The 25,045-nt window shown below is 44.2% G+C and overlaps 4 protein-coding genes across 9 annotated transcripts in view; 2 read left to right on the forward strand and 2 right to left on the reverse strand.

Annotated features, from left to right (window-relative positions):
- The window catches only part of LOC135091663 (probable serine/threonine-protein kinase kinX), a 26,992-nt gene extending 21,605 nt beyond the window's left edge, over positions 1-5,387 (forward strand). For all 3 annotated transcript variants that reach the window (XM_063989484.1, XM_063989486.1, XM_063989485.1), the window contains one exon: positions 1,369-5,387. In XM_063989484.1, the coding sequence (XP_063845554.1) occupies positions 2,032-4,626 (2,595 nt within the window). In that variant the 5' untranslated portion in view covers positions 1,369-2,031 and the 3' untranslated portion in view covers positions 4,627-5,387. The remainder of the gene's footprint in view (positions 1-1,368) is intronic.
- LOC135091665 (uncharacterized) overlaps positions 1-12,644 on the reverse strand; it is a 116,289-nt gene extending 103,645 nt beyond the window's left edge. For all 3 annotated transcript variants that reach the window (XM_063989495.1, XM_063989488.1, XM_063989487.1), the window contains exon 1: positions 12,433-12,644. The gene's annotated coding sequence lies outside the window, so the exon portion shown is untranslated. The remainder of the gene's footprint in view (positions 1-12,432) is intronic.
- Positions 9,122-12,208, forward strand: LOC135091669 (cuticle protein AMP4-like). The gene is made up of 3 exons (XM_063989502.1): positions 9,122-9,310; positions 10,529-10,740; positions 11,911-12,208. Exons 1-3 carry the CDS (start codon positions 9,302-9,304, stop codon positions 12,119-12,121), a joined length of 432 nt encoding a protein of 143 aa, XP_063845572.1. The 5' UTR covers positions 9,122-9,301; the 3' UTR covers positions 12,122-12,208.
- A 130-nt stretch (positions 12,645-12,774) lies between the features above and the next one.
- LOC135091666 (glutamate receptor ionotropic, kainate 5-like) lies at positions 12,775-25,000 on the reverse strand. 2 transcript variants are annotated; one of them, XM_063989499.1, is made up of 12 exons: positions 23,963-25,000; positions 22,299-22,480; positions 21,839-21,994; positions 20,889-21,044; positions 20,326-20,420; positions 19,696-19,878; positions 17,988-18,214; positions 17,034-17,254; positions 16,026-16,152; positions 15,074-15,239; positions 14,557-14,740; positions 12,775-14,262 (listed from the first exon to the last, which is right to left on the reverse strand). In XM_063989499.1, the coding sequence occupies exons 1-12, from the start codon at positions 24,171-24,173 to the stop codon at positions 14,131-14,133; spliced, it is 2,040 nt and encodes a 679-aa protein (XP_063845569.1). In that variant the 5' UTR covers positions 24,174-25,000; the 3' UTR covers positions 12,775-14,130. The 2 variants fall into 2 exon arrangements, with proteins under 2 accessions (XP_063845569.1, XP_063845570.1); XM_063989500.1 differs by lacking the exon at positions 23,963-25,000 and having other exon boundaries at positions 22,299-22,598.
- Between the last annotated feature and the right edge of the window lie 45 nt (positions 25,001-25,045).

Raw genomic sequence — 25,045 nt, forward strand, 5'->3', positions numbered from 1 at the left:
TGCAAAGCCGAGAGAGAGAGAGAGAGAGAGAGAGAGAGAGAGAGAGAGAGAGAGAGAGAGAGAGAGAGAGAGAGAGAGAGAGAGAGAGAGAGAGAGAGAGAGAGAGAGAGAGAGGAAGCGAACGATAACTGATATGGATGAGAGGACGATGAACTGAGAGAGAGAGAGAGAGAGAGAGAGAGAGAGAGAGAGAGAGAGAGAGAGAGAGAGAGAGAGAGAGAGAGAGAGAGAGAGAGAGAGAGAGAGAGAGAGAGAGAGAGAGTAGGACGAGAAAAACATGACTAGAAAAACACGAAAAAGAAAAAAGAAACGAGGAGGAGGAGGAGGAGGAGGAGGAGGAGGAGGAGGAGGAGGAGGAGGAGGAGGAGGAGGAGGAGGAGGAGGAGGAGGAGGATAAAATGAGAAAGGAGAAAAGAGAAAGAGGAGGAGGAGGAATACATAAGAAAGACGAGTGACAGGAGGCGTGGCCACCATGACGGGGTCACTTGTTAACTATACTACAATTAAAAAAAACTATAAAGCAGGAGGCAAGGAGAGAACAGATGAAGCTCCTCCCCACCCACCACTCCCCCTGGCGCTATCCGGCAGGAGGGAAAAAAAAAGGAAAAAATCACCCTGGCTGCCGAGAGGAACTAAACGAGAAAATTTATACAGGAAAGATGGAAAAACACGGCACTTTTTTAAATACAACTATCTCTAAAAAAAAAAAAAAGAAAAAGAAAATAAGAAAAGAAAAAAACTGAAATAATTTTTGTAATATTTATCGAATTTATTTTTAAACGTATAAAAAAGTCTTGGTAATATTTATCTCACTTATTTTTAAAGGCAGCAAGCGTGTTTACCTGTACTGCAGGTAGTGGTTGTTTATTCCAAAAGTGAACTACACGTATGTTGAAAAGTTTCTCCGCACATCAGTGTTTAATCGTTGTTCTTTAAGTTTTACGCCATTATTTCCTGTTATTGATTGCAATGAAACCCCCAGAGATCTTCGTTATCTATCTTATCTGTATCTTGAAGTATTTTGAAGGTTTCGATGAGGTCACCTTCGATTCGAGGATCTCTTATGGAAAACGTATCTAATCTTTTAAACGTTCTTCTGGAATCAGCTTTGTCGCTCGTCTTTGTACGCTCTCCAATTCGTTCACATTCTTTAAACAACATGCACACCACACCTGAACTGCATCCTCCAAGTGCGGCCCCACTGACCCACTATGCAAACGCCTCATGACTCCAGGTGTTTCACTATCAAAATGACGCGCAATAAATCCCAACATGGTATTTGGAGGAAAAGGAGGAGGAGGAGGAGGAGGAGGAGGTCAAAAAGAACAATAATAATCCTAATCTACCTTTTTCCTTTCTTTCTTTTAGGTGAACCCAATCCCACTTCCCTCACCACACCCCCGGTACAGCGAGCACCAGTCAAAACCCTCCCAGTATGACCAGCCACGACCCCAGTACCAGCCTGCATCCCGTCTCCCACCACCACCACCACCACCACCCACCCAGTTGATTCCTCAGGCCTCCCGGTACACGCCCCCAGTTTCCCGGTTCGCTCCCCCAGCCGCCCCAGCATCCCAGGTTTCCCAGAGCTTCCAGTTCAACCCACCAGCTCCCCAGAACAAGAAGGAGCCACCCCAGTATAGTCCCCCGGCTCCTCAGTACCGGGAAGTCCTGCCCCAGTACGGTCCTTCATCCCCCAAGTACGAAGAGAAGCCCCAGTTGAAGGAGGCATTCCAGTACAGCCCTCCGGTTCCCCAGTATAAGGAAGAGGAGTCCCAGTATGAGGAGGACGCCGCAAATCACCAGTTCACAAGAAGTACCCAGTATTCCAGACCAGTTTCCCAACATCAGGTTAAAACGCCCATTCCCCAGTATCCTAAAGACGTCCCAAAGGTAGCACATAAGGAAGAGAAGCCCCAGTACACTCCCCCAGTACCCCAGTTTAACGAGGAATCCCAGTACGTCAAACCAGAGCCCCAGTTTAAGAAGGAGGTAACCCAGCAGGACATACCGGGATTCCAGCATAAGGAAATGCCATCCCAGTATCAGGTAGACGTATCCCAGCTTAAGGAAGAGAAAGATGACCCCAAGAAAGACTCCCAGTACACCAAACCGGGTTCCCAGTATGAGGAAGCTGCTACGTTCTCATTCCCAGTCAAACAACCTGAATATAAGGAAGACAAGGTGCCCCAGTATAAGGAAGATTCACCCCAGTATCAAGACCACCAGTACGTACCGGGACCGCAGTTTGAGGTGACTAAACCCGCAGCTGACAAGGCAGAAGGTAAGGAAGACCTGTCCCAGTACCAGGAGAACGTGTCCCAGTACAAAACAGATCCCCAGTACACGGAAAATCTCTCCCAGTATGACCAACCGGACTCCCAGTATAAGGAAGGCTCCCAGCATCAATTAGACCTCTCCCAGTATGAAAAAGATGACTCCCAGTATAAAGAAGGGCTCTCCCAGTATAAGGAAGACCTCCCCCAGTATAAGGAAGACCTCCCCCAGTATAAGGAAGACTCCCAGTATAAAATAGACCTCTCCCAGTACGATAAACCAAACATACAGCAAGAAAATCCCGACTCCCAGTACAAAGACCACTCCCAGTTTGAGGAAGACCCCCAATTTAACACAGGCCTCTCCCAGTATGATAGACCTGACTCCCAGTATGAAAAACCAGACCCTGATCATAAGGAAGACCTATCTCAGCATAAAGAAGATCCCTCCCAGTATAAGGAAGACTCCAAGTATAAGACAGACTCCTCCCAGTTTGAAAAAGAAGACTCCCAGTATAAAGGAGACCTTCCCCAGTATAATGAAGGAGTGTCAGAGTATAAAGAGGACTCCCAGTATGAAAAGGACTCCCAGTATAAAGACTTCTCCCAGTATAAGGAAGGCTCCCAGTTTAGAATAGACCTCTCCCAGCACGAGAAACCTGACTCCCAGAATAAGGAAGACTCCCAGTATAGAATAGACTTCTCCCAGTACGAAAAGCCTGAGTCCCAGTTTAAGGAAGGCTTCAAGTATAGGATAGACCTCACCCAGCACGAGAAACCTGACCCCCAGTATAAGGAAGATCTCCCCCAGTATAAGGAAGACCTCCCCCAGTATGAAGACGTTGCCAAATATAAGGAAGACTCCCAATACAAAATAGACCTCTCCCAGTATGAGGAACACGACTCCCAGTATAAGGAAGACCTCCCCCAGTACAAGACAGACCTATCCCAGCAGGACAACCCGGATTCCCAGTATGAAGACGACCTCCACCAGTACAAACAACGGCAGGATCACGAGGAAGACCCATCCCAGTATACCGCATCTTTCCCCCAGTACACGGAGCCCCAGTTCACGTCAGGGGGTGGCGAGGACCTCCCTAAATATGGCGAGAAGATGAAGAGGACAGCTAAGTCACAAGAGAAGGAGGAAGATGAAGACCAGTATCGTTCATTGTTCATCAGCCAGTACCCCTCCGAGTATGACACCCAGTATGACGACCAGTACGACCCCCAGTATGGCGACCAGTACGAGCAGCAGCAGGAGGCCACACTGTTTTACCCAGTCGTGGCCAGAGATTTCCAGCCACCAGATCTGTCAGTTTTCAAATTTCCAGAACCCACAGTGACCCACGAACATGCCAGATTCGGGGACACTCCTGTCTACATCCCAGTCCACCTGCGCTCCCAACTCAGCTCCACGACCTCCACGGATGGCACAAACTCGCAGAAGGCGCTGACGGAGGCTGAGAGTGCGGTAATAAGCCCTTCCAGTGAGTCATTTGGCGAATCTTCAAGTTCAGTTACGAAATCCGAAGGGGGTTTTGTGGGTGAGGATTTAGATGAGGAGGTGAAGGAGGCGGAGGAGGAGGAGGAGGAGGAGGAGGAGGAGGAGGAGGAGGAGGAGGAGGAGGAAACTGATTTGAAGGAGTTTACTTTTACCGACACATCAGAGGAAATCTATACTGGGAAGGAATACGAGGGAAAGTCAGTTACCGGTACGTCTCTTTCACTGCCATCCACGGAGGAACAGATATACACCGGTGAGGGAAGGGAAGCGTCCACTCATACCGGTGCATCACAGGAAGACATTTATACCGAGGGAGTGGGTGAGGAGAAGTCAGTTCCCGGTACATCTTCATTGACATCCACAGACGAGGAGCAAATATATACTGACGAAGGAAGGGAACAGCTCACTCACACCGCTACATCAGAAGAAATATATACCGGGGAGAGGAAGGAAAAGCCCAACATACCCGGTACATCACACCCTGACTCTGAGCAAATCTACGCTGACGAGAGATCAACACACCAAACGCAGCACGTCTCGCACGCTCCACCAGTCGCCGAGTCCACCCTGATCTCTGAAACTGAGACTTCCCAAACCGGTGCAGCCCAGGTCGAGGTGGCTGAGGATGACGCAAAACACGAACCAGTCCACCTAGAACGTCCAACGGAAGACGAGAGAGACCTAGGAGAGGACCATCACTCGGGCCAAACAAACACAGCTTCCACAGATACTAAGTCCACATCAGGGAAGCCTCAGGAACAAAAGGGCGCCAAGTATACTGAGAGCCAAGAGGAGAGTCCAGGGGTAGCCTACAAAGAGTCTAAAATCCAGAAGTCCGAGTGAGTTTTAAATGGGACAGGAAAAGGTACCGGACAGGACTTTAATCTTGATCTTGATCTTAATGGGGGCTTTTGAACAGTGCTGGTAACTTTGAGTCCAGTGTTGAGGAGGAGGAGGAGGAGGAGAGAGGAAGATAAGTGCTTCCTCCAAAACTCTCTCCCATTTTCTTTCTTTCCTCCACTCGTTATGATATTGATGATGATGATGATGATGATGATGATGATGATGATAATGATAAGAACAAAGTAATAACAACCGCAATAACAAAGATGATGATGATAAGAACAAAGTAATAGCAAAAAACAACAACAACAACAACAACAACAACAAAAAGAAAAGAAAAAAACAATAATAACAGTAATAGTAATGATAACAGCTAAAATAATAATAATAATAATAATAATAATAATAATAATAATAATAATAATAATAATAATAATAAAAATAATAATCTACAAGCCTTCTTACATCAATATATAATGAAAAATATACGAGTATATCTTCACTTACACTTGAGTCTAAACATTATAGTGTAGATATTACATTGATCTCTATGTACTTCTAATAAACAAAACTGTGATTCCTCGTAGATATAGAAAAACTCTCTCTCTCTCTCTCTCTCTCTCTCTCTCTCTCTCTCTCTCTCTCTCTCTCTCTCTCTCTCTCTCTCTCTCTCTCTCTCTCTCTCTCTCTCTCTGTTGTTGATTAATTGCTACTGTTTTGTAAATAAATAGTTGAATAAAAAATAAAAGCAGGTGCTGAAATGTTTTTGTGTTTCATTGATACTGTGGAGAGAGAGAGAGAGAGAGAGAGAGAGAGAGAGAGAGAGAGAGAGAGAGAGAGAGAGAGAGAGAGAGAGAGAGAGAGAGAGAGAGAGAGAGAGAGATACAAACAAACAAACAAACAAAAACAAACAAACACACACACACACACACACACACACACACACACACACACACACACACACACACACACACACACACACACACACACAGTTAAAGCGACGAACAGACAGACGGACACCGGCAAACAAACATGAAACAAAGGACACTTCCTGTAATAACCTTGTCCTTGTCCTTATACTCTCTCTCTCTCTCTCTCTCTCTCTCTCTCTCTCTCTCTCTCTCTCTCTCTCTCTCTCTCTCTCTCTCTCTCTCTCTCTCTCTCTCTCTCTCTCTCTTGATATGGAGGCTCTTATGTAAAAATGTATACTGTGTGTGTGTGTGTGTGTGTGTGTGTGTGTGTGTTTATCAGTGCGTGTGTGCGTGCGTGCGTGCGTGGTGACCTCAGGTGAGGGTCTCTGGGGTCACGGCGGTGTCTTTCTCACCTTCCTTTCTTCCTCAGGTAACCTTTCCTTTGCCTGACCTCGGCCCAAAAGTCAGCAGGGCGCAGGTAACACCCTAGAGGACCCCACCTGCCTCACTCCCTCACCTGTCTTACCTGTCTCCTCCCCCATCCCTGTCTCCTCCCCCATCCCCCCCAGCACTGCCCCGCCCCGTCCCACTGCCGCGCCGGTTACCTGTGTATAGGTGACTGAGAGAGAGAGAGAGAGAGAGAGAGAGAGAGAGAGAGAGAGAGAGAGAGAGAGAGAGAGAGAGAGAGAGAGAGAGAGAGAGAGAGAGAGAGAGAGAGAGAGAGAGAGAGAGAGAGAGAGAGAGAGAGAGAGAGAGAGAGAGAGAGAGAGAGAGAGAGAGAATAATAGTAATGATGATGGTGATGGTGATGATGATGATGATGATGATGATGATGATGATGATGATGATGATGATGGTGATGGTAGTGGTGGTGGTGGTGATAGTAGTAGTAGTAGTAGTAGTAGTAGTAGTAGTAGTAGTAGTAGTAGTAGTAGTAGTAGTAGTAGTAGTAGTAGTAGTAGTAGTAGTAGTAACCACAATTTTCCTCCTCCTCCTCCTCCTATTACTACTACTACTACTACTACTACTCCTGGTCTTACTACACCACCACCACCACCACCACCGCCACACCTTCCAAGGCTTCCTAACCTGTCTTTTTTATCCCAATTAACGAAAGGAAGGAAGGTAAGATTTTTTGCACTCCTTTCTGTCCCCTTGGAGGAGGAGGAGGAGGAGGAGGAGGAGGAGGAGGAGGAGGTGACCTTTTCAACGACAGAGGTCAGCATGGGAAAGTTCAGCTAGCTATCCTTCTGAAGGCCACTAATCTCCCTTTTCTCCCTTCTCCCTTCTCCCCGTCTCTCTCTCTCTCTCTCTCTCTCTCTCTCTCTCTCTCTCTCTCTCTCTCTCTCTCTCTCTCTCTCTCTCTCTCCTTGATATTTACTTGATATTTGCCTTTTTTCTGCCTCTTATCTCTCCCTCTTTTTCTTTTAATCTTTTCTCTCTTTTCTTGACTTACGACCACTCTCTCTCTCTCTCTCTCTCTCTCTCTCTCTCTCTCTCTCTCTCTCTCTCTCTCTCTCTCTCTGGTCTGCCACATAACTCAATATGATAATTTACTGATAAAGAAGGTGTAGAGGAGCAGAAGGAGGAGGAGGAGGAGGAAGAGGAGGAGGAGGAGGAGGAGGAGGAGGAGGAGGAGGAGGAGGAGGAGGAGGAGGAGGAGGAGGAGGAAAAATTAAAAGAAAAGAATAAAAAGGCAATGACAGTATATAGTAATAATAACAACAACAACAACAACAAAAACAACAACAACAACAACAAGCAGAAGAGGAATAAAAAGAAGAAAACAATTATAGTTGTAATAATAATAATAATAATAATAAAAATAATAATAATAATAATAATAATAATAATAATAATAATAATAATAATAATAATAATAATAACAAGCTGAAGAAAAGGAATAAAAAGAAGAAAAGAATTATAGTTGTAATAATAATAATAATAATAATAATAATAATAATAATAATAATAATAATAAAAATAATAATAATAATAATAATAATAATAATAATAATAATAATAATAATAATAATAATAATAATAATAAAATAAAATAAAATAATAATAATAATAATAATAATAATAATAATAATAATAATAATAATAATACAGAAGAGGGAAGCAAAAGAAAGGAGAAGCGAAAAGAAGATAAAGAACGAAAGAAGGGATGAGCGAATGTTGACAGAGAGAGAGAGAGAGAGAGAGAGAGAGAGAGAGAGAGAGAGAGAGAGAGAGAGAGAGAGAGAGAGAGAGAGAGAGAGAGGGAGATTAACTGCACATTTTTCTGCATTAATTAAGAAGAGAGGAAGAGATTATCCTCCTCCTCCTCCTCCTCCTCCTCCTCCTCCTCCTCCTCCTCCTCCTCCTGTCCTTGAGCACTTGACTATAATATCTTCAAAAAAAAAAAAAATAATAATAATAATGTCCTAAGTGGCCATCATTACCAATATTGCTCCTACACACACACACACACACACACACACACACACACACACACACACACACACACACACACACACACTTCCAGCTAGTTTTAATCATATTCTTAAGTTTCCCCATGATGATGTCAATGTAATTATTATCATTATTACTACATTAAAGTGGCCACGTCAAATGATACAATATTTCTGGTTCTTTCTTATTTGTTGATATATAAAATTTATATGTGGAAGTTAGTGGCTGTGTCTCGTGTCCCTCTCTCCTCCTTTTTAAGTAGTGCTGGTGGTGGTGATTGTAGTAGTAGTAGTAGTAGTAGAGTGGCTGTCTCTCGTGTCCCTCTCTCCTCCTTTTTAAGTAGTGCTGGTGGTGGTGATTGTAGTAGTAGTAGTAGTAGTAGTAGTAGTAGTAGTAGTAGTAGTAGTAGTAGTAGTAGTAGTAGTAGTAGTAGTAGAAGTAAGAAAAAACAAGCAAATTATAATAATCATGATTCTGTTGCTACTACTACCACCACTACCACTAACAACACCACTACTACTACTACTACTACTACTATTATTACTACCACTACTACTACAAAAAAACAGTAATAATAATGGTAATAATAATAATAATAATAATGATAATAATAATAATAATAATAATAATAATAATAATAATAATAATAACAACAACAACAACAACAACAACAACCTATATACCAGCCTAACGTCCTCAATGAAAAATAATAACCAAACAACAAAAATAATAACAAAACAACAATAACCACCACCACCACCACCACCACCACCTCAGCCTGCCTCCCACACCGCTGCCAGCCATCCACACTGAAATAAGAGTCTTACCTTAAGCTTCATTCATATTAAGTTTCCCCATAACAGTGTATATTTCAACTATAACTACTGCCCCATTAATAAACCGTCTATTATTTTTATTATTATTATTATTATTATTATTATTTCACCACCTCACCACTCAACAGGTCACCACAAGGCGCCACAATCTCGAACACCAAGTGACAGCCAATCCCCGCCTGTCGAAGGTCACATGCTATCACCCTGACACTCCCTGGCACCCCCCGACCCCATGGCACCCTCCCCTACAGGACCCCTCACTCCCTACACACACCAGGCAGGATTCCCTCTCTCTCTCTCTCCCTCCCTCTCTGTCTCTCTCTCTCTCTCTCCTCTCCTCTCCTTCACTCCTTCAGCAGTAACCTTGCCCGCTGGGGTATATAGGGGAGGAAAGTCCGAGCAGCGTCACTCACAACCAGCCAACCACAGCCACCACCAGTCTCCACCACTACCACCACCACCACCACCACCATGAAGCTTGTGAGTCTTGTTCATCCTGTTCATCCCCTAAGTCTTGTTCATCCTAGGCTGTTATTTTAGTAGTTCTTGTTCATCCATTCTGTCCCTCCGTAACTTTTGTCTGTCCTGGGTACAGTAATTTCCCTAATTTGGTCTTGTTCATCCTAGATTGTGTCATTTTACTGGTCCTAGCTCTTGTTCATCCTGTATATGATTCCTGTTTCATTTGTCATTTCTTTAATCCTAATCTTGCTCATCCGCCAAATAGTTTTAGTTTCCTTTTTGCCTTGTGCTGTCATCCTATGTTTTCTGTCTTTACTTGCATAGCCTCGTTCATCCTAGACATTGTTCGAAGTGTGTCTCTCTTTTGTTTGTGTTCCCCTTGGTGATTCAAGTTCACCATAAGTTTTATCACTGTAGTAGTGTAGCCTTATGAAGCTGTATGTTAGTCATTCTTATTTCACTTCGTCCCTTGCTAACCTTAGTTCACCTGTAGCTTTGTTTGTACAAGATATTCCTGCTCGGTAAATCACACGGTAGTCTCTTGTTGGTTTATAATTGTGTATATACTTGCTAGCTAGTCCACAGAATCTATCGCAGTTACGAGTATCTATCAAATTGCAAAGTGTTCTACGTTTTCTTTCATACACATCTTGCCGTTTGCAGTTCCCCTACATTACCTTACCACCTATTATATGAATCATTACAGAGACGCCCGTAATTCTTCCTCTATTCTTTTTTTATTAAAGGGATATTCGTTTTCTTCACTTTTCCTCATCCATTATTCTTTATGTGCATTGGGGGAAAAGAATTATAAAAAGGGGATGGCTTTCTTATTGATGCTCCAAGAAAACAAACCAGACAGGAGAGGAAGGTCAGTTTGTTTTCCTCGCTGCGTTCCTTCTTCGGTCATCACTGTTCCTTGTTTATTTCTCCGTGCTCAATCACCACTACAGTTATTTTCCCCATTGTTTTCCCCTCAGTCTTGTTTTCCTTACTGTTTTCCTTCATTCACTTATTTTTCTCACCGCCCTTCCCTCCCTCACAGACTCACTCCCCTGCCAATTTACCGTCCTTTCTAACACATCATTCCTATATTTCCCTCACCGCTCTTCCCTTCCTCCCTCTTTCCCTCACTCCTCTCCCAGGATACCGTCCATCCTGTCTCATCATCATTTCTAGATTTACCTCACCACTCTCGCCCTCCCACTCACCCCGGTCCCTCCCCTCCTCCCTCAGGCCATCGTCCTCTGCCTCGCCGCCCTGGTCGCCGCCGAGAAGCTCCCAGCAGCCGCCCCTCCCCCCCCAGTGGCCATTCTCCTTCAGCAGCAGGTCAACCCCGATACATTCGGTGCCCACAGCTCCAACTTCGAGTCAGAGGATGGCATCAAGGTCTCCCAGTCTGGCAATGAGAGCCCAACTGGCGGCTCTAACATGGCTGGCTCCTTCAGGTGAGGCTCTTGAGTGGCTCAGTGTTTGAGTGTCACACAGCGCCGCTTGAGTGAGGCTGTATTGATGTTAATATAAGACTTGTTGATTGATCCAGTGAGTGGTGGCGCTGCAACAACTCATAATGGCATGGTTGCATTAACACTAGGAAAGAGCAAACAGCAACAGAGCTTGTGGCACTTTCAAAGGAGGTAAAATAATTAATAGAATGACACGGCGCACCTCCACCGACAGCAAGGAACAGCAAACACCAACTGAGCTTTTAACCCTTTCAAGAATACCAAACAGTGGTGGTGGTGTTGAGTGACTGTTGACAGTAACAGACTGGTGGTGTGTGATGACCCTCTGGCACGCCGCCTGGACAATCCTCCCCCTCTCCACCACTCACCAGTCCTAGGGCTGCTTCCCCCTCCCCACCCCATCTCACGGCACCGCCAGCACCAGCCGCCATTCAACATGCACAAGTTGCTCCAGGGTGTTAAAAGTAAATAATTTCAAACCATATCACGAAAACTGGCCTGCTTTGCCGCAATAACTACGAGGCTAAGTTTGGTGGAAAGTTTTTCAATCTAGCGGGCGTCGCGCGGCACAGGGCGCGCCACAACTGCCGCCGAGAGTGGCGCCCATTCAGGCAGCCACGCCATATTGCTTTCCGATATCCGAGCCTCTCACTAACTCTGACTTGTTGCAGTAATGAGGATGATCATGATGATGATGATAATAATAATAATAATAATAATAATAATAATAATAATAATAATAATAATTACTGGCTGAACATATAACAAATACAACTGTAAATTTTCTAATGACTTTAATAACTACATACATTCAACTTCCAAAGAGTAGAAACAATCTGTAGTAGAGTGAAGGCATCTTAATGATGAAGAAACAACAGGAAAGATTTTCGTAGCCTGAGGACACCTTAATTATGAGGAAACAACTGGGAGAGAGAGAGAGAGAGAGAGAGAGAGAGAGAGAGAGAGAGAGAGAGAGAGAGAGAGAGAGAGAGAGAATTAACATAAAACACTAACAAAAATACAGGTACTCGTCTTGTAACAAATAACAGGTCCAGGAATTCATAAATGCTAATACTTGAATACAAATCCTTCCTTAGCAACTATCTAGTTAACTGCCTAAATCTCTAATTGACTAACTGCCTTGTTCCCCAGCTTCCCGCTTAACGGAGAGGTGGTCGTCGTTAACTACGTGGCTGATGAGGGTGGCTTCAAGCCCGATTCCGTCCTGCTGCCCGTGGCCCCCCAGCCCCTGCACCCCATGCCCCAGCACGCCATTGACCAGATCGAGAAGGCGAGGCTCGAGGATGAGGCCAAGGCACGCGAGGAAGCCGCCGCCGCCCCTGCCGCCCCCGCCAGGAAGTAGGCACCCTGCATCACCAGTTTGACTTTATTTATTTCACACAAGTCTTTCCCGATATTTATTAATGTATTTAAATAAAGCATACCAAAAGTATCGGCTTGTTTACATCACTTCCTGCTGGTTATATGTTTGGAATGTGTCCTGAACACGATACTGCGCCGCCTTCCCCTCCTTAAATCAGCCATGTACTACACACACACACACACACACACACACACACACACACACACACAGTGAGACCAGTACGAACTTCATTAAATAAATGAGCTGCAAAAGAACACACACACACACACACACACACACTGCATACTTACAGGAGTCGCTGGGCTACAGTTCCAAGCTCCATTCTCCTCCTCAGGCTCCCTCAACACAACACAACGCATGGGGCTACACACGCCGCCGCGCTGCCCACACCTCACTCACTCACTCAACACTTCAGAAACACCACCGCAACACTGACACAAAGGTGGCACCGTCCTGGCACGTGTATTTGTCACGCAGCACATCGAAACTAAAGTTTTATGTCTTTTCACCGCCACTCGTGATGTAAACACAGCGGGAAGTCAAATGAAGATTCTAAATTAACTTCCTGGTTTCATATTTTATTAACAGTGTAATAATTGTGAACTTATAGGTTAAATTGCATAGTACTTCCGTACATGTTTACATTTATTTTGCTGGAAGTTTTATTGATGTATTTTTTGTGTGTGTACATACAAGATATAGCCTCTCAATGACTGTATCACCTCACTGGCGGACGTACGAAAGTGTCAGACCAGCAAGGCTTCGTTTTGGCTTCGACCAGAATGAGGACGGAAAGGAATTAATTCACGTAAAACGTAATAACCAGGTAAACAGACACATTCACCGCCTGCAGACCTGACAAACTAACCATAACAAATGACTCTGCTGCATAACTGCTAACTCTGTACAAGGGCCTTATCCGTCCATGTATGGAGTATGCTTCACATGTCTGGAGGGGTTCCACTCATACTGTTCTTCTAGACAGGGTGGAATCAAAAGCTTTTCGTCTCATCAACTCCTCTCCTCTAACTGACTGTTTTCAGCCTCTCTCTCACCGCCGCAATGTTGCATATCTAGCTGTCTTCTACCGCTATTTTTATGCTAACTGCTCTTCTGGTCTTGCTAACTGCATGCCTCCCCTCCTCCCGCGGCCTCGCTGCACAAGACTTTCTTCTTTCTCTCACCCCTATTCTGTCCACCTCTCTAACGTAACAGTTAACCAGTATTCTCAATCATTCATCCCTTTCTCTGGTAAACTCTGGAACTCCCTGCCTGCTTCTGTATTTCCACCTTCCTATGACTTGAATTCCTTCAAGAGGGAGGTTTCAAGACACATATTCCTCAATTTTTGACCACTGCTTTGACCCTTTTATGGGACTGGCATTTCAGTGGGCATTTTTTTTATTAGATTTTTGTTGCCCTTGGCCAGTGTCCTTCCTACATAAAAAAAAAAAAAAAGAACGAATAACTTCAGAGCGCCGCAGTGGACTGAGAGTAACAGCTGTTAAGAGTGTGACGAGTGACGACGGTCGTGTATTTCAGAAGAAACCTGCCACACTGTCATACACCCGCACTCTTAAACGCTTTGATCTCTCAACAGGACTATTTTCAGAGGCCATTGAGGTATCTAGTCAGGTTTTCATGGGCATTTTTCTATTAGTAATGCAAAATCCTTGTTAAACTAGCGATAGAAATCTGAAAACACCTGCTGAAAATTTCGGTATCTTCTTGCACTAGAAGCTGTTGAGGATTGGTAAGACGTCAAAGCGTTCAAGAATACTGACTTTACTTCCACTGTTAGCGTCTTCCTTGGTCTTCTCTCAACCTCAAGGCCTCTGATCTGCCAATAATCTATCAGTTGTCAGGTTTTAGAAGACTGTCAGCAGATCAACGTATCCAAGACTTGAGGGAAAAACTCAAAACAATGGAAGTGAGTGAGGCGTCGTACTGAACAAACACGTGTACTTCGCCGTGGCATTAATGTGTTCTCATAGTGGTTGATACGTTAATGCATGACTATTAATATCATTAGTAATGCTGTTATCTACTTCAACTTCAGAATGCCCCGTCTGTGCCTTCTGCGAGCTGTAAAACTTGTGGCCGCCAGTGTACGCCACCACCTGTGAAAATAAAAAGATCAATAAAATTAATAAATAAGTAATAGAACCTGTAACTAATTGTGCGTTATTGTGCTATGGTGTTTTGCACGGTTATTGGTACTGTTATTGTTCAATTTAAAGGCTAATCAACTTTGCGCTTATTATCGTGAAATGAAGCGAATACATTGAGTCTTATCACCTGCCCGTGTGTGTGTGTGTGTGTGTGTGTGTGTGTTCTGTGGCCTTTGAAAATAGTCATGGTGGGACCAAAGTGTTTCTGAATACGGGTCATCACCACCACCCACGCATACTCACCGCACACTCCAGCACCAGCAGGAGACAGCTGAGCACCGCGCCTCCCCCCAGCAAGATGAAAATGGCCGCCACGTCAGAGAAGCCTGCGTTGATGACAGTCTTTCTGCTGCATGTCTTGGCTCCCGCTGACAGCCACTTGTTCCTCAGGTTCTCCATCAATCCTGACTCACGCATTTTCTGAAGACTGTAGAGGCCGAGGTGGGGCGCCAGGACATGGAGAAGATAGGGATGCTAATAATAGAGAACACACACACACACACACACACACACACACACACACACACACACACACAGCTTCTGTATTTCCCCCTATCCTTGACTTAAACTATTTCAAAAAGGAGGATGCAAGACACTTCTCAAATTTTGGATAATCCTTTTCAGACTGTACTGCTCAGGGAATGGCTTTTTATGCTTTTTTGTTGTTGTCCCAAGCCCCCCAACCCCCACCTACACACACACACACACACACACACACACACACACACACACACACACACACACACACACACACACACACCTGTGGTCAAAGATTCTCCTGAAGGGTGAGTGCTTCTGCAGACCAATGCCGCTGCCCCCTGTGATGTACCGCCGTGGCAGCACCTTGATCCTGCACGAGTCCTCAGGGGGAAGGTTCCTTATGTAGTAGTTAGTGTAGATGTCCACGCCGATGAACACGTATTTACCTGTAGAAGGAGGCGAGGGAGGGATGGTGGCACTGGTCTTGCTAAGGTTAGCGAAGGTTTGTGAGGTGAAGAAGAAAGGTTTACCTGAAGACACGCTGGTCCTTGTTAAGTGGTTATATCTAGCGAGGGTCAGCCAAGGTATGTGAGGTGAAGAATTTTGGTTAACTTGTAGGATTTTAAATGAGGAACGCACTAAATTATTATGTTTATTTGAAGGAGTATGAACTTAACGGAGGGAGACTCTAAATTGTTTTGTTTGCCTCAGGAAGGAAGGCAAATACATAACATTTGCCTGAGGAAGGGTCCACAGTATTCTGTTTACCTGATGGACGGTCGATTTAATAGACTTACCTGACGAAGGACCCGTAAATAATTCTGTTTACCTAAAGAAGGGTTGATATACTCGTACAAATTTCAGCTCAAGGAGAGATTTAAATTTGTTTACCTAAGACAAACAGACAAATTTACTTTTAAAGGGGTACCCCTAAATCAACACACACACACACACACACACACACACACACGATTAGATTAGATTAAAAAGACTTTATTGACCTCTAAAATACAAAGACTAAATAGGACATAATGAGTACAATTTGTATTATGGTCCACACACACACACACACACACACACACACACACACACACACACACACACACACACACACACACACACATACACACCACCACCATCACCACCACCAACAACAACAACAACAACAACAACAACAACAACAACAACGACGACCACCACCACATGAACGCAGGAATGAAAGAAACACTCACCTTTCAAGACCTTCTGCAGGCCCTCACTGTAGGAATTCACTAGGTTGTCTGGGGACCGGAGCACCGCCTTCTGCCACGCCTCCAGCAGCACGCGGCACTCATCGTTCTGGGAGCCCACACATGTTTGCTGCTCCCGCCCATAGAAGGAGAGGAGTTTATCATCTAACTAGACACACAACAGGATCTAAATAAGTGGAATTTAAGAGAGAGTTGATGATCTAAACAAGTGGAATTCAAGAGTGGGCTGATGATATAAAAAAGTGGAATTCAAGAGTGGATGTAGTTTATAACATCAGTGGACACAAGATGATCTATAGAAGTGGAATAATTCAAGAGAGTGTTTAGTTTATAACCTCAGTAGACATACAAGATTATCTATACAAGTGGAATTCAAAAGTGGATTTAAAAGCAACAACACAGCTTTTGATCGTAAGCTGAGTAAATACAGTATTCTGCAATGTGTTACTACAGGAAAGCTAAATTAGAAAAGATCATTATGAGAATAAAAGAAAATTAGCTAAAAATACAAAGGAAATAGGTAAATTTTGAGAACATTAGTTAATATCAGAAAACTAGATAGATGTACTGACTGACTGACTGACTGACTGACTGACTGACTGACTGATACAATGCGCCACAACCCCGGAGTCACGTAACACCACGGAACATCGGACCACAAACCATAAAACCCAACCCAGCCTAACCCAATCTAACCTAACATAACAACACCACAAAGGACCAGATCCGCCCATAACACCACAGAACATAAGACCCAGCCTAGCCCAACCTAACCCAACCTAACCTAACCTCACCTAACCCAACCCAGCCAAACCCAACCCAACCTAACCTAACCCAGCCAAACCCAGCCCAACCTAACCTAACCCAGCCAAACCCAACCTAACCTAACCCAACCCAGCCAAACCCAACCAAACCTAACTTAACCTAACCTAACCCAACTTAACCTAACCCAACCAAACCCAACCCACCTTAACCTAACTAACCACATACCGAGGCCGTCACTTGGAAGAGGTCGTTCTTGTTGCACCCTGCGTCCCACCCTGACTGCCTGGACAGCCCCCGCAGGTCAGTGAAGGGCAAGGGCGCCGGCTGCTCCACCGCCAGATGCGAAACCAGGGTGGCAGAGTAAGACGTATACACAATGACAGACACAATGTAACCCAGCCAGTGAATCGCCCTCGCCGACACACTGAAGGGACACGTGCTGGATCCTGCAGGAGAAGGAGCAGGAGGAGCAGGAGGAGGAGGAGGAGGTGAGTGAATTAAATACTTCTCAAAAATATGTATAATGTTGACTGATGATTCCTTAACACTTGGAGGAGGAGGAGGAGGAGGAGGAGGAGGAGGAGGAGGAGGAGGAGGAGCAGGAGGAGGAGGAGGAGGAGGAGCAGGAGGAGCAGGAGAAAGGGGAGGTGGAGGTGGAAGAGGAGGAGGAGGAGGAGGAGGAAGAGAGGGGGGAAGAAGAAGAAGAGGAGCAGGAGGAGGAGGAGGAGGAGGAATAAGAATAAGAACAAGAAGAACAAGGATAGGAAGAAACAAAAGAGAAGAAAAATAGATAGATAGATAGATAGCGAGATAGACAAGTAGATAGATAGCGAGATAGATACACAGATAGATACATAGACAAAGAGACAAATAAATACTAAACAGATAGACAGATAGATGGAGAAGGAAGGACTATATAAACTAAACATTAACACTGACACACCTTCAACCAGCCAGACAGTCACCCAACCAGTCAGTCACCCAGCCACTCACTCAGTCAACCAGTCAGTCACCCAACCACTCACTCAGTCAACCAGTCAGTCACCCAGCCACTCACTCAGTCAACCAGTCAGTCACCCAACCACTCACTCAGTCAACCAGTCAGTCACCCAACCACTCACTCAGTCAACTACTCACTCAACCAGCTAACCACTCACTCAGCCAGTCAGTGAGCCTCACCTTGCTGCAGGAGTGCCGACAGCATGTACCAGGTAGCGACGCCCATGGTGACGGGCTCCTCCTGCATGAAGTCGTAGGAGTGCTGGAGCCTCTCGATGAGGAAGAGGGCCGCCGCCAGGAGCACCATGTTGGCGGCGATGCACCAGTACAGCAGCGTGTCCATCGGCGAGGTGTAGGCCAGCATCTTCTTGGCGAAATCCTCGTGAGTGGCCACGAAGAGCTTGCGGCTGCGGGGAAGTGTGTTGGTGTGTACGTAGTGGTTGGCATGCTTGGCTGACTATATAGAGAGCTCGGGCTCGAATCCCAGGCACTGTGAGGCATATGGGTGAGCCTCTTACAACCCTTTCACTGTGATGCGAAGCAATTAATTAACAGCAGCAGAAGCAATGCATGAAATCTTTATGAGCATCTACAAAAAAAAAAAAAAAAAGAAGAGGATTAAAAGAATAGATTTTTTGCCATTTTTACCAAGTTTAAAGACTGAACGTGGCTGTAGAACAAGTAAAGTCTCAAAGTGACTAGTAATTAAGGAAACATATACCAAATAACAGTCAAAGGGTTGATGTGTAGCCCCTGATCATCTGGACCAATGGAATGGCTGCTTGAGTGACCAATAGACAGCCGTATGCAAGAACACCTACACACATCCATGTATAATGTGCGACTGTATGAAGTGTGTATGTGTGTCTGTGTGTATGAAGAGTTTGCGGCTGTGGGAACGTGTGTTTGTGTGTACGTATGTATGTTATAATGCTTGGTTTGCCCTTCTACCTGGCGTAATTGTTTTTATTTATCTTTTTATTTTATTTTTTTTTTTTCATTCAAGTTGGAAAAAAATAGATATAACTTTTTTGTATTACTTATGTTTTTATCAATGAACTGCTACTACTACTACCACTACTACTACTACTATACAAGGCTCAGTGGTAAAGTCCTTGTCTGGTTAATTAAACGCAGCCAGTTCAAATCTCCATCTAGTGTGTTCCAGATCACAGGTGGCGCTGGAGAGACTGTGGCTGTGTGGAGGAGTGGCGGTGTGGTGGTGTGTGGCGCAGTGGTGAATTTCTTGTGTGGCTGATTATATGATACCAGTTCGAATTTTAGTCCGGTTTATGTGTTGGAGCAATGTGACCACTTTCTATCTACTCGCTTCACCATTCTCATTCTCCTTTCTCTTGCACGTGTCTGCCTATCACATCATGTTTTTAGTGTACTGACCTTTCTTCCTCCTTTCAGTTTCTCCTCTTCCTTCTCTTTTTCCTTCTCCACAGTATGACACCTAAAACTACTTTCTAACAATTTCCAGCTACTTCCTCCTTATCTTTACCGATATCTAAGGTGTCACATCTAAATCTACTCCCCTAATTTAATCATTTCCTCTATGGTATGACATCTAAAGCTACTCGTATTTTGTTTTAATCACTTCCTCCTTCTCTTTATTCTTATCTACGCTATTGTACCACTAAAACTTCTTAATGTCCAACCACTTCCTCATTTTGCTCTTATCTGTAGTATTTATAAAACTGTTTAATAATTCCCGAACTTCTTCTCTAACAGCCTCTATCTCATCTGTCACCTCCTGTGCTAAGAACACGGCAGCCCTGACACTCCCCTTACTGAATCCATTACCACACTTCTATGGAACTCCAGGGTAAGTTACTAATCGCATTCTGATCCCCTTCTGAGAACACTTATAGACTCCTCTCACCTCAGGACATTAATGGGCTGCGTGTAGGTGACCACCTCCTGCCGCTCCTTGGTGAGGGACAGCAGGGACACAGTCAGGTCCACCTCCCTAGTCTGTAGCGCCCCCACCATGCCCGTCCACTCGTTATTGGAGCCTTCCTTCAGCTTCCCGTAAGCGTAACCATTCAGCACCTTGTAACTCAGCCTGTAGGAAGGACACACACACACACACACACACACACACACACACACACACACACACATTAATATCGTGTTTATAGTTTATATAAGTATTTACTTGAAAAAACATAACTCCTATGACATTAGTTTTATGGATTCTACGTTTTCTTTCTTTATGTGCGTGAAGGAAGCTGGTCGAAGACACTTATTAAGATAAATAGATGAATAAACTGTCTCAAAAAAAAAATAAATAAATAAAATAAATAAATAAACTGAAAGGTTTTGAAAAGGGAAGATTTATTGTAAACGAATATCAAAATTATGGAGTGAGACAAGTGTTTCGTTCCTCTGCTTCTTCTTCTTCGTCTTATTATTATAATTATTTCATCTATATAATTTCATTTATGTATTTATTTTTCTATTCTCATCTCTTGCATTTCGTCTCATGAAAGCTACAACCAAAGCAACTTACGAGAAATTATGCAGGTTCTTCAGAGCAGTGATGGTGTCCCCAGCGAAACCTGTGATTTTGTTCTCAGTGATGTAGGTCGTCATGAACTCAAACACCTGAGGAGGCGGGCAGGTTATGAAGGTACTGCCGTGGTGTCGCCCGAGGGAGGAAGTGTTTTTGTTTACCTTGCATCATAGAAAATGGATACGACTTTTTTTTTTACGGGGAAGCTTTTCTATGCTACTCTTATTAGTGAAGTGAGTTGCGATGATGGAATCTTGTACTAGGAATGTTTTTTAATTCCATTTTCATAGTAAGTTAAATCAGATAGATGAGATTAGTAAGACTGGTAAAGACTTGAATACTGAGTACAAAACAGGATGCTGATTACGGTAAAATTTTAAAGTTAGGGAAGGAAAGGTCTCTCTCTCTCTCTCTCTCTCTCTCTCTCTCTCTCTCTCTCTCTCTCTCTCTCTCTCTCTCTCTCTCTCTCACCATCAAGAATAAGGGAAGCTGTAACAAGCCGTCTGTCCTGCACGTGGCGGCCCCTGCATGACCCACATCCACCACTATCTCCCCCTTACCTTCACGCCCACGCCCTTCATCGGATACCCCTGGAAGTCGCCGCGCCTCTCAATCTTGTTGGTGGTGACTGGCGTGTACCCTCCCCTTGGCGTCCACTCTCCGGCAGCCTCCACCAACAACCCTGCCTTCGGCCCCACCCTGTAAGCCGCCATCACCTGCAGAAGGAACACAAAGGAATGAATGGAATAGACTCAGTAATCACGTTGTTATAGTGCTGAGTCATTAGGGAGCTTTAAAAGATGATGAGAGGTATGTTTTATTCAGGGACTGCCACGTGTAGGACTGATGGCTTCTTGCAGCTTCCATTATTTTTGTTATGTTCTCATGTTATGCTCTATTTTCAAACGCATTGTGCTCTCGTAAAGGCCATTTTCTAAAGCCATAGTGATAATAAGTTGAGTTTTTCATGTTTTATTTCCAGCTGATAGTCCAGATTTTAAACTATCACTGTGGTCATGAAAGCCTTGAAATCCGTTGTATATATCACACCACCCAATGTCAAGCTAATGAGGTTACGAGCTGAAATGTTTAAGATTTTTTAACGTCCACACACAATAAAAAAAAAAAAAGAATAGATAAATAAAACAATTAAAATAACCAGAACAAAAATATATATATAAAACAAAAGCTGTAAGTGGCGTGGAAAACTTGTCTCGTCGCCTTTTTTTCAGTTGACAGTGCAGATATCAAACTATCCCTGGAGTCATGAAAGTAGTCTTGAAATCCGCTACAACCTCACCACAGAATCCGCTACAATCCCACCACAGAATCCGCTACAATCCCACCACAGAATCCGCTACAATCCCACCACAGAATCCGCTACAACCTGCACCACAGAATCTCAAGTTATCAAAACCACGAGTTGAAATGTTTAAGAGTCTGAACCTCCGAGTCTATCAGTGTAATGTATTCGTGTCTCCCGGGCCCTGTGTTTTACTCGTGTCGTCACCTTGATGAGCCGCGGGCAGGTGTCGTAAGATGCGAACAGGAACTCAGAGTTTATGTAAATGTTGAGGGTGCGGGCGTGGGCAAGCAGCGTGGGCGTGTCTGACGGCTTGGCGAGGATAAACCAGTGCGTGTCGTCCAGCACTTCCTTTCTGCTGGCCTGGGAGAGAGAGAGAGAGAGAGAGAGAGAGAGAGAGAGAGAGAGAGAGAGAGAGAGAGAGAGAGAGAGAGAGAGAGAGAGAGAGAGAGACTTTTATCACATGAACAACAACAACTACTACTACAACTACTACTACTACTATTACTACTTTAAAAACAACAACAACAACAGTAGTAGTAGTAGTAGTAGTAGTAGTAGTAGTAGTAGTAGTAGTAGTAGTAATACACCTCCCTTCCACACACACACACACACATTACAAAATCCCAAGCATAACGGAGGCAAGAATAGCAGCACGTTGCCTCACCTCGTCCAGCCAGACACGCGTGGCATTGCTGTAGGCGAGGACAAAGGCGTGGGAGTAAGCGGATGCTTCGGGTTCGTCTGAGTGGAGAGAGTGCGGCTGCGTGTGTGCGTTGGTTGTCCGCCCACTTGCCCACAACTTTAAGTACAGACCTGAGGCTACAGCACACGCCGCGGAAAACTCATCTGCAGTAGTAGTAGTAGTGGTAGTAGTAGAGGTAGTGGTGGTGGTGGTGGTGGTGGTGTGTGCTAAGGTGTTACATATAAAAAAAAATTATTATTTCGTGTTCTTGTTGGAATCTCTTATGACAACACACACACACACACACACACACACACACACACACACACGTACTCATGACCGTGTGTGTGCGTGCGTCAGGTTTGTCTTGGTTAGTTTTACTCTCTCTCTCTCTCTCTCTCTCTCTCTCTCTCTCTCTCTCTCTCTCTCTCTCTCTCTCTCTCTCTCTCTCTGCTCCATCCTCTCCATATCCCTTAGTTATTTTTTCTCACCCTTACTTCCTTATTTTTTTTTCTGCTTGTCCGTATCGCTCAGGTCAGACTCGCACCCACGCGCCCCCACCCCCTCCCCTGGCCGCCCCCTAGTTGCTGCAGGACTGAGGACAAGTTACGTGACGCTCTATTACTTCATGCTAGGTTGTGTTACGCTGCCACTCTAAGCACTACAACACTCAATACCATCAGTCACCCAGCACTCCCTCGCCTCTTCCTACTGATGCTCCGTTTAATCTTTCCAGTGCTCTTGTCTCCCTTTTGCCAGCACTCAGACCACGGTGGAAAATTGTTTACAGGAACATGGAAAGGTAAATAAATGTTCAAATGGACTCTGATATAACTTGGAAACAGAAAAATAAATAAATAAGACACTGCCACAGAAAAAGATTTAGCAACATGAAAGTAGAATAGAATTTTTAGAAGGGCACAGGAAAAAAATATTGAGAGAGAGAGAGAGAGAGAGAGAGAGAGAGAGAGAGAGAGAGAGAGAGAGAGAGAGAGAGAGAGAGAGAGAGAATATAGAAGCTTGAGTGGCTAAAGTCCTGTCCACACAAGGAAGCAATGTTTGAAGACATCTACGAACAAGTTATTAATTTGAGAAACAGTCTGGAAATGAAATAGTTGGCATACTTTGCTTCCGTACAATATTCCCTGGTGTGGAAGAGCCTTAGAGTACGAAAAAAAAATAATAATAATAATGAAAAGAGAAAGAGAGAGAAAAGAGGTCGACGGTGTTGTGGGGAAGTGTAGCAGAGAGGAATGGTTGCATCATATATGGAGTGTGTGCCGTCTCTCTACCACCAGCCGCCCGTCAAGCCATCACGGTATTAATTCACGCGCCTCAGGTAATGCAGCGGCGCCTAATTAATTACTGATACTCGCCAGTAAATCACAGCTACTCGTCCACGCCTTCCAGTTACTTACATATATAACTAGTGTAATGACTCTGACTAGTGACTCTGACCAGTGTTTTGTATGCTTAAGTGTGTGTGTGTGTGTGTGTGTGTGTGTGTGTGTGTGTGTGTGTGTGTGTGTGTGTGTGTCTGATATCATTATCACTTACTAAATTATGAGGGAATAGTTAATTTGTCTTGTAATGTACACAATCCCTCCCCCCCCCTCTCTCTCTCTCTCTCTCTCTCTCTCTCTTACCTTGGTCTTCATCAAATATAAAGGTGACAGGTGACAAATTGCTATTTATAATCAATTCATAGACCAGATGAGAGACACATGAGCAGGTGGTGGTGGTGGTGGTGGTGGTAGTAGTGGTGGTGGTGGTGGTGGTGGTGGTGGTGGTGGTGCTGATTAGTGAAGTCCACACAAACACACACATAATTATTCCATATATTTTTCTTTCTGCCATTGTTTTGTTTTATTATTCCTTGTTTTTGTTCTTTTAGTTTATTCTCAAGATTTTTTCTTCTTTTTTCCCTTTTTTTCTGTTGTTTTACTTTTTTTCTATTCTTATGTTCTTTTCCTTCCTTCTTTTGATTTAACTCTTTTCCTGTTTGTTTTTTCCTTCGTTCTTTCCTTGTTACTTTCTTCTTTTCCGCATTTCTTTCTTTTCTTTCATTGGATTCGTAAAATTACAATCAATTTCTTCATAACTCCCACGAACGACTTTTTTTTTTTTATATGCGTATTGTTAGAACAGAAGTCAGGTTTGCTAATATTAACTATGTGCCACTTGAGTATGAGAGAGCAAACAAGTAGTAGTAGTAGTAGTAGTAGTAGTAGTAGTAGTAGTAGTAGTAGTAGTAAGAAGAAGAAGAGGAAGAAGAAGAAGAAGAAAAAAAAAGAAGAAAAGAAGAAGAAAAAGAAGAAAGAATAAGAAAAAGAAGAGTTCAGGTAGTGGTGGAGGTGTGTGTGTGTGTGTGTGTGTGTGTGTGTGTAACTGAGCTAAAGAGGAAAAAGATAGCGGTGATGATTATAACCCGGAGGGCAATAGCAGCAAAACACGCACAACCCCAGACACAAAAAGAGACAGTACCCCCTTCCCACTCAGGAATGGACTGAGAGATATGACAGAGGCGAGGAGCGACCGTCTGGGGTGGGAAGACTGGGCAAGTATAAACGCAATGACAGGACAGCACGAGTATAGATAACGCGAGCCTTGTACATTATTACTACTACTATTCCTTCAGCTGTTACACTCATGCACACACCACCAAGCCCTGCATCAGACTGACGGAATTCTCACAAAGTACACGCCATCACCACCACCGCCACCACAGG

This window comes from Scylla paramamosain, chromosome 38 (assembly GCF_035594125.1).
Source record: "Scylla paramamosain isolate STU-SP2022 chromosome 38, ASM3559412v1, whole genome shotgun sequence".
NCBI lineage: Eukaryota > Metazoa > Arthropoda > Malacostraca > Decapoda > Portunidae > Scylla > Scylla paramamosain.